At 60.1% G+C, this 14,784-nt stretch overlaps 1 protein-coding gene across 1 annotated transcript; it reads right to left on the reverse strand.

Annotated features, from left to right (window-relative positions):
• Positions 1–316: 316 nt before the first annotated feature.
• On the reverse strand, positions 317–10,214 carry LOC308609131 (short stature homeobox protein; the record flags this gene model as incomplete). Its single annotated transcript, XM_081222674.1, has 5 exons — positions 9,868–10,214; positions 6,216–6,424; positions 2,309–2,366; positions 2,120–2,208; positions 317–562 (listed from the first exon to the last, which is right to left on the reverse strand). Exons 1-5 carry the CDS (start codon positions 10,139–10,141, stop codon positions 317–319), a joined length of 876 nt encoding a protein of 291 aa, XP_081078800.1. The 5' UTR covers positions 10,142–10,214.
• Between the last annotated feature and the right edge of the window lie 4,570 nt (positions 10,215–14,784).

Below are 14,784 nucleotides of genomic sequence, written 5' to 3' on the forward strand. Positions count from 1 at the left end.
GGGCAGCAGAGAAGGACGCAGCGCCGCGGGGCTCCACGTGGCCCCGGGGTCCCAGGACGCACAGACGGCGTGGTCGAGGGCTGACTTGGCTGGTCTGACGCTCACCTCCCCTCTCTTCTGCACAGTCTCTGCGAGGCTTTGGCGGGGTCCTGCGGTCCTGGGATGCCCCCTCCCGAGGACTGCTCCAGGCGGGGAAGGCGCTGCGCCCTCGCTCCGGGGCGTCCGCGCGGCCGTCGCGGGGCGCGGAGGGGTCGAGTGCAGGACGCAGCGCGGACGGGGCGGCGGGGCCGGGGCGGGCGCGGAGCCGGGCGGCGGGTCAGAGCCCCAGGGCCTCGGCGTGCTTGCGCGCCTTCAGCCGCAGGTCGGCGATGCTGGAGTTTTTGCTGTTGCTCTTGGCGGCGGCAGCCACGACGGCGGCGGCCGAGGCCGAGTCGGCCAGGGATGCGATGGGCAGCCCGAAAGGCGGCGGCGGGAACATCAGGTAGGGCGCGTGCGCCGCCAGGTGTGGGTGCAGGTGCGGGTGGGCGTGCGCCACGCCTTCCAGCTGCAGCTGTGCCTGGACCTGCGAAGGCAGAACCCGCACGGTGAGGACGCGACTTCTAGGGGGCTTTCCCCCCTCGAGGACCCCCCCCCCGAGGGCGTCTCCTCTCCCGGGGAGCCATCGCCCCTTCCCGCGCCCCAGGGACTACCACCCACTGTCCTCGGGACACCCGGTGCCACGACCGGGTCACTGGCCGCTTTGGGCAGAACCGGAGCCAGGGAGTCGGCACAGATCCCCGGTGCGGTAGCGCCCGAGCGTCTACAGCTGGTACCTCCTCCTCTCCAGACGCACGGCTGATTCTTTGACGCATCCCCGACTCAGGGTCCGGCCTTAGGCTCAGGCTTCCACCCCGCCACCCCCCTTCCCAGGGACCCGGAGTCCTCGAATCTTCCAGGAGCACAGCCAAATCTGCAGGCTCCGACCGCCTAATTTCACCAGGACCCAATGGCTGACCCCACGTCGTGGGGGCAGCTGTTCCTGTGATGCTGAGGGGCCACCCTGCCCTGGGGAAGGGGTGCTGAGGGGTGGAAGATGGGCCCAGCCGCGGAGGTGCGGGTCCAAGGGAACAGGGCGTGGACGTCTGCCCTGCGCACGGCAGCCCTGGACGTCCTCCCAGCCTTGGGCGCCGTGACTTTGAGGGCGCGCGGCCAACAGCCCACCCTCACCCCATCTCCATGGTGTCACACGTAGCTGACCCTCCGGGCCGGGACAGGCCCACCGGACCTCGTGCCCTCAGCAAACCCGGGTCCAGCTACAAACCCAGGCCTGCCCGTAGGAGCAAAAGTCCTGCATGTGGAGGCCACGCCTTCGCTCTGGCCAGGGCACCGCCAACCCACCAGCGCGGGCACGCCTACCCCCCATGCTGGGGTCCCCAGCCCAGCCCTGCAGGCGAGTGGGCCTTGCGCTCTAGCCCCGGGGCTCCCTCCACCCACCCGACGCTGGTCCAGAGCAGGGGCGAGGACTTTGGGGCACCCGGTCTCCGAGGCGGTCTTCCGACCCCCTGGCAGCCCCCTCCTCCGCGCAGCGCACCCAGCGCCCCGGACCCTCCCTGCTCTGCTAGGAGCTGGGCGGGATGCCCCCCACTGTGAGGTGCGCGGGGGAGGGGAGGGGGCGTCGAGGCCCAGGTGCAGGAGGGGCACTGAGACCCCCTGCGAGGCCCTGGGCAAGCCGAAGCCGGGGGTTGGGTGTAGACACGGGTCCTCAGGCCCAAGCGGCAGCAAACCCCTCCCTCCCGCCAGGCGGTGAGCGAGTGGGTGGTCCCGGGTGGGTGGGGATTTTTCCCTCCGACTTTAGTGAAACTGTGCTGGGGTTTCTGTCCTAGCCCTCCCAAAGGTAACTCTCGGAGATTTTCAGCGTGGTGCTAATACGTGCCAATGGGTTTATAAATGTCCCCCTTGTGAAAGCGGCCTCTTTGCTTCAGCACTGGCATCTTCAGCGGAGACCAGCCCCAGATCTTTCTGTGTAACAGACTCTTAAGATCTTGGAAAGTTCTCCCTCCCCGGGAGGCGCCGGGGAGGCGACGGCCCCCTCTCTGTTCTGTTCGGAAGGAAGAAAAACAAAAAACAAAAAACGAGCTACCTGTTGGAAAGGCATCCTCAGGGCGCCCATGTTCACGTAGGGTGCCACCCTGCAGGCGTCCAGATGACTGGCGGTACCCAGGATAACGCCTGAGAGGAAACACAGGAGGCGTGAACCCCGCCCGCTGCTCCCAGCGCCTGGCGGGTCTCCCCACCGCCCCTGCCTCCACGCCCGGCCCCTCGCACCCACCTTTATGCATCTGGTTCTCTTGCTTGCGGCACTTGGCTCTCCGGTTCTGGAACCAAACCTGGGAATGAGAGGACAGACGTGCACCCCCGTGAGCCGGCCAGGCCTTGGCGAGAGTCAGCGAGACCTTGTTTCCCGACACGCTGGAGAGCGCGCAAGGCGCTTGGGGTTCCTGTCCCCAGAAGGCTGCCTGCCGCCCCTCCGGCCTTCATCCCCGCCCCCGCCCACCCCAGCCCCGCGTAACTGGCTACCTGGAGCTGGGAACAGTCCTCACCTAAGTGAGACCAGAGTGTCAGCATCCAAACATTGAAGGTGAGGAAGTGGGTCCTCGGATGGCGTGGAGAACTTTCCATCCTTCTGTGTGGACATTGCCCCCTCCCCCCTGCCACGCACCGGTCCAACCTGACCTTCCACCCCGATGTTCCACCTTAGCCCCCCACCCACCCACCCACCAGGAATGGGGGGGCACACAGGTGGATACACATCTCCAAATCCATCCCCCTCCCCAATCACACTCAGACACCCTGAGTCCAGAAACTTCCATGACCTCCATGCCCTCCTTGGAAGCCTGGGGGATCCCAGTTAATATTACAGAGTCATGAATGTCCTTGATCCCTAAAAACCGGACGCACCCCAAAAGCGCAGGCTCTGCACTGCAGGCACTCGGCCTCCCTAAGGACATCTAATTCCTGCGGTGCCCAATCAAGAGATGAGGCAGGGAGGGAAAGGTGTTGGCACCCTGCCCAGCCTGGCTAGCTTCACAGGCCTGGCATCCTCGAAATGGCCCCTCCAGCGCTCGCCATTCTCAACCTCCCCCCTCCTCCAAACAGCCCTGGCCCTTGGTCTGTCACTCGTGGAATCTGGAGTCCCCTCCCTCTGTGTTCTTAGGCACTTAATTTTTCCTACCTGGCTTTCTCCAAAACTTTCCCTTCACACTCACTCACCTATTGCCACAATGGCGGTCACTGACCGTGCAGGGTAATTAGCACAAAGAAAGCCTTCCCCTCGGCCACACTACACTACGCCTGGTAGGTCAGGGACCCTGCGTTGTTCCAAGCCCAGGGCCTGGGGCCACTCCCTACTCCCACACTGCCCGGAAACCTCAGCTCCCGCAGAGGTTGCAAGCACCCGGGAGTCAAGGAAAAGCTGAACTTTTCCATCCCAGCCTCTTCAGGGGCAGTTTTCTATCCAAGGCTGAGCCATGGGCCCGCCTGTTGGAACTGGCTTTCCACAACGTTGGAAACCTCACCCAGCCACGCTCTAGGGAACCTGGCAAACTTTGGTGTTGTTTCCCCGAAAAGTATTTCCAAAACAAAAAGTGCCCCTTGCAAGCTGAGATTCACAAATCTTTACTCCATTTCCAAAGCCTGCACTCACTTTCCTTCTCCCACATCCCGCCGTGACTCTCCCCCCAACCCCATCCGGCAGGGACGAGACTCCTTTCCCTTTCGGACCCTTCCTCGGCGCCTCTTTCTCCTTGGGGTCCCGTACCCATCCTCAGGAGAGCAGAGCCAGACGCGCAAATTCTGCTCCCCCTGGAAGGGCATTTTTCAAAAACAGAATCCTATTTAAATCTAGAAAGCAAGCTCCCTTTCCCATCAGCGGGGGAAAGAAAAAAAAAAAAGATTATGGAGAATAAAAGTGATGAATTAGCTGCGCGTTTGGCGATAATAAATCAGGCTTGGGGTGATTCACGATCAATTCCAATTAGTCCTGAATATGCTAAGTAAAGCGCAGTACAGTGGTTTAGACAGTTATTTCTTCATTAAGGACCAGTCACTGATTTCTCTCACAAATGCTGTAATCTGATTTCCTTTTGATTTCCATTACAGACAGTGAATAATGACATTTAATTTAGCTCTGCGCCATAAACCCAAAGATATTTGTTGTAATTAAATTACCGCTGCTTCTCACCGTGGTCTCATAACTTTCGATTATAACCCTGACAGCTGGGTGATGTGAGTTTCCAGTACAACACCAAAAATAAAAGGTCAATAAAGGACCAGCTTCCAAAGGATCCTCAATTTATTTACAGCAAATTTCCACTCTAAATTGAAACTCTATCTTCTAACAACCCAGGACAGGCTGTACCGAAAAGGATTACCAAACACGTCACAGACAGGATTAAAATATAGTGCATTTTCGTCTCTTCCTTTTGGCGTCTCCCCAGCAACCCCCCACTTCTGCACAGCGGGGTACGTGTTTTAACTAATTGGTTTTTATGAGCACTTTCTGCCTTCTCTTTATTATACGATTCTTTTCCCTGTGGCCAATAGGAAATTATATCTTTTTTTTCTTCCCATGTTTATTTTTATTATTGTTTACAGTCGTTAAATTTTAATTCACCTCTGGGTCGATAGGCTTTCGTTTTCTACCACCACCCTCCCCCCTTTATTTTAGGGCTTTTCTCAAGATCTGCAGCCACCCAAGAACCAATTTTCTCCCAACTCGGTCTCTCCTGCTAAGGCGCTATTCAGTAATAGACTACTGAAAAGAAATAGTGTGGAATTAAATTACAAGTAATTTATTTTTATAGAAACAGTACATCAAGGCCTGGGAGATATTACAGATCTCAGGCAGAAAGGCTGTGAAATGACATAAAAGTTGATGTCCCCTTCAGCAAAAGTTTAATCTTTTCATTAATTTATACGGTGCAGCCCCATCCATCTTTCCCGAGAAAGGTGGCCAGTCTCCCCCGCCCTCCCCGCCCCCGCTTGCGGAGGCCACAGATGCCCGGACACATTCGTTTGGGGACAGGGTCCCCAGAGCTACTCCGCCCGTGGTCCCAGCGATGCAGTATGGTCCTGGGAAGCCCTGCGGCTGCACGGAATTCTGAACAGACTCGGGGACGGTTGCATTTCACCTTAAGCAGCCGTTTTCACCGCACCGACGGGGAAAGATGGAAGGCATGAGGGTGCAAACGCCCCCCCCCCCTTTTTTTTTTTTTTTTACAAATTAAAGATTTTTGTGAAACACTCTCTATAAACGCTTTCTGTGTTTTCGTTTCTTCAATACAATCCGGGTGAAGTTGTGTTTGAAATGCTGACCCTATACCAATAAGAAACCCGTTCTTTCAAAGCCCTGGCTTTACGTGGTTCCCTCCCCCCGTTGGCAGTATTAATTCCATTTATTTAAATAACCAGTCCCCAGAGCCCAGGGACCCTGACCCCTTTTCCTTCTCTCCCCGGCGCTGCTGTCCTGCCCAGAACCGTCAAAGACGACGGAAAGCCCAGCAAAACATCGAGGCCCGACCTTCCGGTGGCGGAGACGGGGGGCGGGGGGGGCGACCCTGCGGTACCCGGAGGAGGCGATTTGGAAGCGAATCTTTGATCCCCACCCCCCAATAAATAAATGAATGCATTTCACGCAAACGTTTACAAAGCCTGAGAAAAGCGAACCGGGAGCGTCTCCCCCCGCCCCCCACCGCGCGCACGTGCGGCGAACACCCAGGGCCCCCTTAGACGGCGGCTCGCCAGATGGGGCATCACGACTTCATGCGTCCGGTCCCCGCCCCCGCGCCCCCCGCCTGCCCCGCGCCCGGGCTAATCCGGCACCGAGCGGGCAGGAGCCGCAATCCTCAAGACGCCCGCCCGCCTCCTCTTCCCATCTCTGTTCCCTGCAGTGGAGCGAGCGGGCTGCAGAGGAGCCGGTAAGACTTTGGCGGCGACGGCGGGGCGGGGGCGGGGGGAGGAGAGGCGAACCAGTGGGAAGTAGAGAACCACATTCCTGATGAGCTGGAGGTGCGGGACGATCCAGCCAGGCCGGGCGCAGGAGGCCTGACCGCGAGGCCCCGGGGCGCCTCCCAAAGCCCGGCTCCAGCCGCTCCCCCCCTACCGGGGTCCCCGCGCTCCTGGAAGGGCCCGGCGGCCCGGCCGAGGAGTGGGCGTCGGGGCCGGGCCCGCGCTCTCACCTGCACGCGCGCCTCCGAGAGCCCCAGGCGCTGGCTGAGCTCCTCCCGCATGAAGGCGTCGGGGTAGTGAGTCTCGTCGAAGAGTCGCTCCAGCTCGTTGAGCTGCTCCAGCGTGAAGTTGGTGCGGCTGCGCCGCTGCTTCAGCTTCGTCTGCCCGTCCTCGTCCTCCGACTTCACGTCCTCGCGCTTCTCCTTGCAGTCGTAGATACCTACGGCGGGCCAAGGGCACAGCGCTGAGCCCAGCCCCCGGCCCCCGCGTCCCCGGCCCGGGCCGCCACGAGCCCCTCCGCCGGCTCCCGCCCCGTCCCCCCGGCCCGGCCCGGCCCGCGGGTCCTGCGCGCCCGGGAGACGGCCCCGCGCGGGGACGCTTGGGCGCGACGTGCTGAAAGCCTGTGTGTGCTCGCGGTGCAGGGACCTCGGTGGCAAACGCGCCCTGACGCAAAGCGGCGTCAAGTCGATAAAGCAAACTCCAGGGCAAGACGCGCTATTTTGTAATAACTCGAGCCCCGGCGCCGCGGTGTTTCTTGGCCTAAAATCTCTGAATAGTTTCCTCAATTATCCTCTTCGCCTCTGTTGACATATTGACATAGCCTAACCTTCTCTCTCTCTCCCTTTTTATTTTTTTTGAAGGGGAGTGGAGTGTTAAATATTATTAAGTCAGAGAAGCTTAGGCAGAATCGCCCAAGTGTCGGGTCCCTGGCGGGGCGCCCGCCAAGTGCGCAGGGAGAGCCCAGGCCAGGCTGGGGTCCAGGCCCCCCGAGGGCCGCCTTTCCCGCCTGCAGCGCAGCAGGACAGGGGCCGTGCCAGCCGCCAGCCGGGCCAGAGCCTCCCTCAGGACGCCGTGGAGGCGGGCGCTCGCCCGAGCTCACCTCCTTCTGACCAAGAAAGCGCAGCCGTATCTTAAGGCGGGCACCCCGAGAGCACGGTCCCTTGACTTCCGGTTTTGTCCCTCCGTCTCTTGGACACACCTTCTCACTCCCCATCAGGACACCAAGAGTGACACTTTCCTAGGTCCAAACATTATGACAGCAGCTACATTTGCTGGGGGAGCGGGCAGGGTATCAGGCAGACGGCTCAGGATTTAGGAGATTCTAACCCAGACACCTCTCCTTCCCACCGCTAGGAAATGAAGCCCCTCACCAAGCTCAGGGATTTAAAATAAAAGTTGGCCCCCCCGTTGCACAGTTGGTGGAAGCTGCATTTCAGCACCCCTTGCGTTTTCTTGTGCTTTTTCTCCGATCATAGGGCCTGCTGGGTGCAAGCAAAGAGGACCCCCATGCCCTCATTAGATGTCCCATCTGTGTCAAGGAAAAGAGGGAGGCTTTCAGGACGCTCTATCCAAGGAGTCTGGGGTTACACCCGTTCTGAGAAGCCTCTTAGCAGTAAGCCCAGAAACTTGCAAAGGGCAAAGACCCAGATCCTCTGCCGGGCCAGGGAAAAATCCGGGCACCCAGTTCCCACCCCCCACCCCACTCCCCACCGGGGTCCCTGAGCTGGACACCAGAACCCAAGTCCTAGGTCTGCCTAAAAGCCTCTCCTCAAGGCTGCTGAGCACTGGACACTCAATCCCACCCCGGATCTTAAAGCCTCTCTCACCTCCTGAAAGAGATGCATTTCCAAGAACACCTTATTTCTCCCCAACGGGAAATCCTTTCCCGGAGGCGGCCCCAACTCTGCTTTCCCCTTCAGGTCTCTTAAGTCTGAACCCCAGGGATTGAGCCCAGATGAGGAGCTGGCCTTCAAAGTCCTCCAGAACCCACGGCAGGCTGTGCAGAATCCACAGGCTGCCGTGCCCGGCTCAGCGGGATCTGCTGCTCAGGCTCCCAAGACCTCTGGGTTTCTCCGAAGCCCAAGCATCTCCCGCCTCTCCATTTTGCTCCCGTTCTGCAAATTCGGCCTGGGGCTCAGCCCTGCCAGGGGTCTGCACACCCAGGCAAAAGGGAAAAGGTGCAGCTGGGGCTCTCCTAACCCCTTCCTGCTGCCTGTACTTCTAGCCCGGTCTTACTTTCCTCTCTCCTTCGAAAAAGGCCTCGATTGTACTCTGCTCTCCTTCCATGGGCCTTTTTGCAGGGTCCCCCTGCCTTGGCTGTCCAGGGTGAGAGGAGACAGACAGAAGAGGGGACTCAGCCTCTCAGGTGGATGGGGGAAGCCGTCAGGAGCCCGGGAGGTCAGTCGCCCGCCGGGTGCTGTAAATTAAATGTCAGCCCTGACAAGTGCACAGCCGACAGACAGCCGTGTCTCCATCAGAGCAAACTCTCTTTGTAGGAATCATAAAGCCAGGTGCGTGAGGCCTCGCCAAGGGGTGAGCCCCGAGATATGACAGGCCAGGCTCAGGCTGCCTGGGCTTTCAGAAGCCAGGGGCTTATTCCTAAGCCTCTGCCAGCTTTCTGCTTCCACAAGGTCAAGGTCTCCGAAAGCTGTCTGGGTCATCCACTGGGCTTCAAGGCCAGCACACCTGGACTCTGCCACCCAAGTGCAAGGGCCACAAGAGCAGGAGACGTAGGGTCCCCACTCTCCGGCCGTGACCTCTCTCAACACGGACAGAGAATGAAACAGGACCCAGGAGCCACATGGCAAGCTTCTGTATTTCCTCTTTGCAGTGAGAAATAGACCTTCATATACTTTCAAACGCTGCCCCCTGAGAAATCGAGCCAATTTTATTCCTCTGATTTATAGCTGCTGGTTGCCCTGTTTGTACGGAGATTCCCCCGGGTTGGGACCACCGCTGTCCAGCTGAGAGAACCCTTGTAAACATGTTTTTTCCCATCCCCCGCGTTCAACAGCAGCGCAAAACGCCGCGGAGATTTCGGGGGGAAAGCAGACGGAAGGAGGCCCAGGACGCAGCCGGCGTGCAGCAGGGCCAGCTGCGCCCTGATAGCCTGGGGTAGGGCGGCCGCGTGCGCGGGGCCACAAGCCTCCCCGGGCCCTTCTGCCCCTTGTAGACCCTGACCACCTGCGGGCACGCGGTTGGTTTTATTCTACAGGCCCGCGGCAGCCAAGATCCAGCCCCAAGGTTCAAGGGGAAAGTTTTCCCTGAGAGGAAACCACGCGGAGAGGCGCAAGAGGGCGAAGAGGCGACGGAACGCGTTGCCTCCCCGACTGCCCGCCAGCGCAGCTCTCAACGCGGCCCATTTCGAGCTCGGGAAGGCGCTTGGAGAGACGTGTGTGGATCTCTCTGCGGGCGTGGAGGCGGACGTAAGACAGACCGGCAGGCACACAGGCAAGCAGCCAGCAGCTCTCCAGCCGACCTGGGTTTACAAGCCCATACACCCGGATTCCCCCCCAACGCGGGAAAGTTCCCGCTGTGGAGCCCAGTGCCAACGCCCAGGGAGGCGATCCTCCGGCAGCGCGCGGCCCCAGCCGCTGCCCGTCCTGGGAGCCTCTGCCTCTCTCCTTCCCGGCTTCCTCGCTTCTCCAGCCGAATCCTCCCCTCCCCCGTTTGGTTTCTTTCTTACGAAAAAGACTGGCGATGCATTGCCGGGGCCTTTGCGTCCGAGCCGTGGCTGTACATTCAGCGTTTGGGGTCGAACGGAGAGCGAACCGCGGCCCCCGGGGCCTCTGCGCGCGCGGCGCCAGGGGCAGGCGGCCAGGCTCGGCGGCGAGGAGACGCCGTCCCCGGGAGGGGCCCGGAGCCGGCGTCCGGAGAGCTTACCTTCGGCGGCCCTCCCCGAACCGAACTCTTTCAGTTTGTCCTTGTCGTTGTCCACGTGGTCCTTAAAGAGATGCACCGGACAGTGGCCGCTGCCCTCCGTTATGTCCTGGAGGTTGGGTTCCGAGACCCCCAGCTCCCGGGAGCGCGCCAGTCCGCTCTCCAAAACTTCCCTGTAAGTGATCGAATCCTTCTTGGCTCCGCCGCCGCCGCCGCCGCTGCTCTCTTTGCTCTTCTGGTCAAAAGATTTGGATACAAAAGCCGTGAGCTCCTCCATGGTGGCCGGGGGCTGCGGGGGTCGGCGGGGCTGGCTGGGAGCCGGGCTGGGGTCCGCACGCCTCCCGCACGGACACGACTCTGTCCGTGTGAGGGTGGACCTCGCCTGCTGTTATTTATGGCCTTCAATTTGCGATCTCACTATTTATACACGGCTACGTCCGCCCAACCCCCAACGCTCCCTGTCTGCAGCAATTACAGCTCCCGGCTCGGCGGCGGGCGCACGCAGAGACGCTGTCTCTCCCCCACCTCCAGGCCGGCAATTGGCTTTCTTTTCATTTCATCACTGCTTGGCGTCTGTGCACCTTGGTGTGGAGAGGTAAAGATCAAGTTTTTGAAGGCAGAGAGAGAGAGAGCGCGCGCGCGGGCGCAGGCGCCAGCTCCCCGAACAGGTATCCGCATTCTCTCCGTGGCTGGCGGAAACGAACCTCGAGCAGGAGTTTAGGGCTTGTGAGGACGTCCTGGCCTGCCGGCCCCGGGAGGAGCGCAGCCTCGCGCCTCGAACGGTATCGTCGCAGGACGTGTCCGGGCGTGGTCGTGCGGGGACTCCAGCGAGGGCACCCGGGCGGCGGGGACGCGCCATCACAGACGGGAATGAGTCCCAAGTTGGAGATGCGGTGGGATTGCGGGCTGGACCCGCCGGCGAGGCCCGCGGAGCCAGCGGGTGGAACGGGTGCGCGCGGCGTGCCGGGGGGGAACAGCTCTAGGACCCCGAAAGTGAGAGGAAGGGTCCAGGTCTAGCCGAACGTGGGCGCCCGCGCCTCGGCGGCGTTGGTGCAAAGCCGCTCGCAGACCACGGAGGGGCCGGGGACACGGACGCTGCGGGCCACGAGCGCCCGGAGCGCGCTGGTCCAGATGCGGAGAAGCCGGAGGGTCTCTGGGAGAACTGGTTCGTACACAGCGGTCCGTGGGGAGCGCGTCAGATCCCGTCCGGCCGGACCGACGCAGCCTTCCTTAGAGCCGTGCTGTCAGCCCTGTGTCTGGGAGATTTATTGGGGGTGGGGAATATATGTATTTTTGGTTGTGCCACAGTGCTCCTGAGCAGATCCTGACTCCCTCGGAACTTTATAACGTGCCTAAAAGGAGCCACTTTTTCTCACCTGCAATACGAAATTCATTGGGCAATCCCGGCAGCTGAAGAAGTCCTCTTATCTGCAAATAAAGTGACTTTTCTGTTCTCCCCTCTTTTTCCTGCAACCCCCCCCTCGTCTCACCTTCCACCTGCGGCCCCCGCCCCGCTGGAGTTGGGACAAGGCTGTTGGCGAGGGGAACGGGGGTGGGGGGGAGTGTTAGGCGCTTTGGAGGAGTTCGTTTTGCGTTTTCTGAAGTCACGTCCTCCTCCGAAGCGCCGCTTAGTCAGACCCCAGGATCGGGGCCACGCTCGGCGGTTCCCAGTGTTCGGTCCAGCGTCCGGAGCCGGACAGCAGCTTCCTTCAGCGGGAAGGAACGTGAACGATTTCTCCCGAATCCCCGGGGCCAGGGTCGGGTTCAAACGGGGGTGCCTTGATCCGGAGGGAGGGGGTGTGAAGCCAGAGAGGCGGGGAGAGAGGGGGGTCGGGAGTGGGAACAGAGCAGCTCGTCCTTCCCCCTTTCCTCTCCTTCCTTCTCTCCCTCCATGTCTCTCCCGGTGTTTTCTGCTCTCCTCGCCGCCCTCCATCCATCCTCCGGGAGCGCTGCGCCCGTGCTCCTCCGCGCGGCCCCGGCTGCTCTGCCCCGCATACAGCGGACGGAGCTGGGGGATTTGGGGGCCGCTGCCTCCCCCGGACTTCAAAAGCGAAAGGCGAAGAAGCGCTCGCAACTTGACAAACAGGTCTTTGTCACCGCGGCCCTCTAATCAAAGCGAAGGCGCGCAGATATCACACAGAATTACAAATAGCCCCTCATGCATTATGCATGCAGCCGCCTTGCGGGTCTGCGGGGGAAATGCCGAGGGCCGCTCCCGGAGCCGGGTAGCGCAGGGCGCGAGGGGCGCGGGGCGGCCCAGGAGCTCAGAGTCCTTGCCAGGGCCCCCCACGCCGCATTCACTCCTTGGGGCGCATCTTCCAACCCTACCCAGTCTAGGGACACCCACCCCCCCGCCCACAAGCGAACGTTCTTTTTGCAAGAAACGGTAGATCCACAGGAGGAGGGGGGGAGAGAAGCGGGCATTAGCAGCAGATCTGGGGGGAGAGGGTTCTGGGCCGGAGCAGCTTTCTGGGGTCCTCACAGGTTAGGGTAGCTTTTTCCCTCCTCACCTCCTCCCATCTGGCCACTCCTCCAGCTTCAGGTAAAGAGGCCAAGTCCCCAGGGACCTAGTGGTGAACCCCCGACCTGCAGCCTGCCCACCCCTCCCTGAACCTCCCCTACAATCTCAGCGACCCAGCCTTCTCTGGGGGAGGGGTCACATAGGGCCTGGCCCTTACATGGCCTGAGGTTCCTTCGCAGGGAACAGAGCTGAGAGGCCCCAGGCCCCCAAGCAGGGCTACCCGCCTTGGACCTCAGACCTTGGACCCTATCCAGGAGAGAACATTGCTGGGACCAGGGTTTTGCGGCCTCCAGGGATCTCCCCAAGGGACACCAGCTGGGGACTCTGGATATTCGAAACCCTCAAGCCTGAGAGAGAATTAAAGCCACCCCCATCCACAGCAGTCCCAACTTTGATTCCCAGTGCAGACGAACGGTTTCGAAATAACCCACCCTAAGAGGAATGAGTCCGTGTCTCTTCTAAGAGTTGTTGGTTAGGAAGGAATCCCCTTTTTACAAAATCACACTTTCTCTCGATGAGCAAAGTGATGGCCTCTTCCTCTAACTTTTGGGGACGGTGGAGAGGAGATCCCCTGAACACCCGCAACTCCCGGCCCCCTGGACAGGGGCCCACAAGGCTCCTTGACCTTCTCTCCTTTAAACCAGAGGCAGCAACGCCCAGCATCAGCCGTTAGTCTCCATATTTTAGCCTGGGCAAGGACATTTTCAACCACATATTTTTGCTAATTCAAGCCGGTGCCCAAGGCCGCAGGGTGGGTACAGTTTATGAAATGTTACATTTACATTTCCGCTGGGGTGAAGGCAGGCGAGGGGCGGGGGAACGCAGAGCTCAGACTCTCCCAGGCATAAGGGGCTCTTGTTTTGAGTTTCTGTAGCTGCTTCCCCCAGAGAGGATCCCTCATCCCAAGATGAGAGGTGAGGACAACATTTGAAAATCTCAACTTGTCTTGGGAGAACGTAGACGCTTTAACATCTCAAATGCATTCTGCCAACTCTGAAAGAGGCAGCGGCTTCATGAAAGTTTGTGGACAGAAACAAAAGCATAGCTCCTTCCTTTAAAACAAAACAAAACCAAACCAAAAAAACAGCAACAAAAAAGAAAGAAGTCCTGGATCGGGCTGGGGTGCAAAAAAGGGGGATCTGGTTTCTGGAAGAACACGGAAGTTCCAACGTGGATTTCACCAAAAGCTCTGCACACACCCTGGAGCTCGCCTGGGTCACTGAACCACGGCGGCGCCCGGTGTCACCTCGCACCCCGCTGCCCAGGAACCGGAGCGGACAGGAGCCGCCTGAGTCCTGAATGCCTGAGTCACTCGCTCCTACCCACGCCCGCACCATCAGGTTTATGATCCACCTGGGAAGAGACATGTAGACAAAATGCAATTAACTGAAATAGAAATGCCAGGACACCCTGTGCTCGGGAGGAAGGAAGGGTCTCTGTCAAGGCGAAGGAGGGTGGAGGCTCTTTCTAACACAACTGGTGGTTCCTGCAGCTTGGAGGTACCCTGGTGTCTGGGTTGGCCCACGTGCCTATGGACCTGGCGGGTGCCAGCCAGGCCCCCATTTGATGGCGTGGGGGAAATGAGTGAGTACCCCACCAGGAGGATGGTTCACAGCCAGCCCGCTGGGGTGGGGGTGGTCCACCCCAGGAGGCCAGAGCTGCCCGGACGCCCTCCTCTTTGGCAAGCTGCCCCCGGGAGCGTGGGTTCTCTCGTTCCAGATCTGGTTTCCTGAATTCCGACCACCTTCACCCAGGCCGAGGCCAGACTGGCCTCATTCAGAGCTGGACATTCTGCACCCCTCACTCGCCTGAGTTTACCCCAACTAGAGTCTCTCTGGCCAGCCCTGCAGGCTCGCAGCTTCCTGTCTGGTCCCAGGCTGAGCTGGAAAGCTCAGACACGCTGGTCCCCAGTGGCAGAAAGGGCTGGAGCCGGCCACCCGTGGTGCGTCCTCCTGGCTTGGGACCATTAGAGCAGGCAGGGCGAGGAGGTGGGGGGTGGGGTGGGACTGGTGATGGGGTTTTCTGCCCATCCCTGTGCTTTCCCACCTGCAGACAGGAGCCAGGAGACTTCTTAGCAGTGCTGTCCACGCCGGGACCTCCATCTGGAAGGCACACTAGTTAAACTTGGATGTCCGGGCACTGCCGTCCAGCCCGGAGCCCTCAGGAAACCTGAGAGAAGAAGAGGCTGTGGACACAGCCGACCGCCTCCCACTCCCACAACTGTGGCCCCAAGCAGCATAGTGGGGGACCGACTCCGGGGGCAAACTTCAGACAGCATGAGGAAATGGACACCGGCGTTCAATTTTATAAAATAATCTGACATTCTGTATGTATGTATGTGAATTAGGTAAATTTTAATGAACTACAGCTGCTGCTAATGGTCTCTCTTTCCTGGTATT

This window comes from Mesoplodon bidens (genome assembly GCF_964165515.1).
Source record: "Mesoplodon bidens genome assembly, chromosome: X".
NCBI classification, from domain to species: domain Eukaryota; kingdom Metazoa; phylum Chordata; class Mammalia; order Artiodactyla; family Ziphiidae; genus Mesoplodon; species Mesoplodon bidens.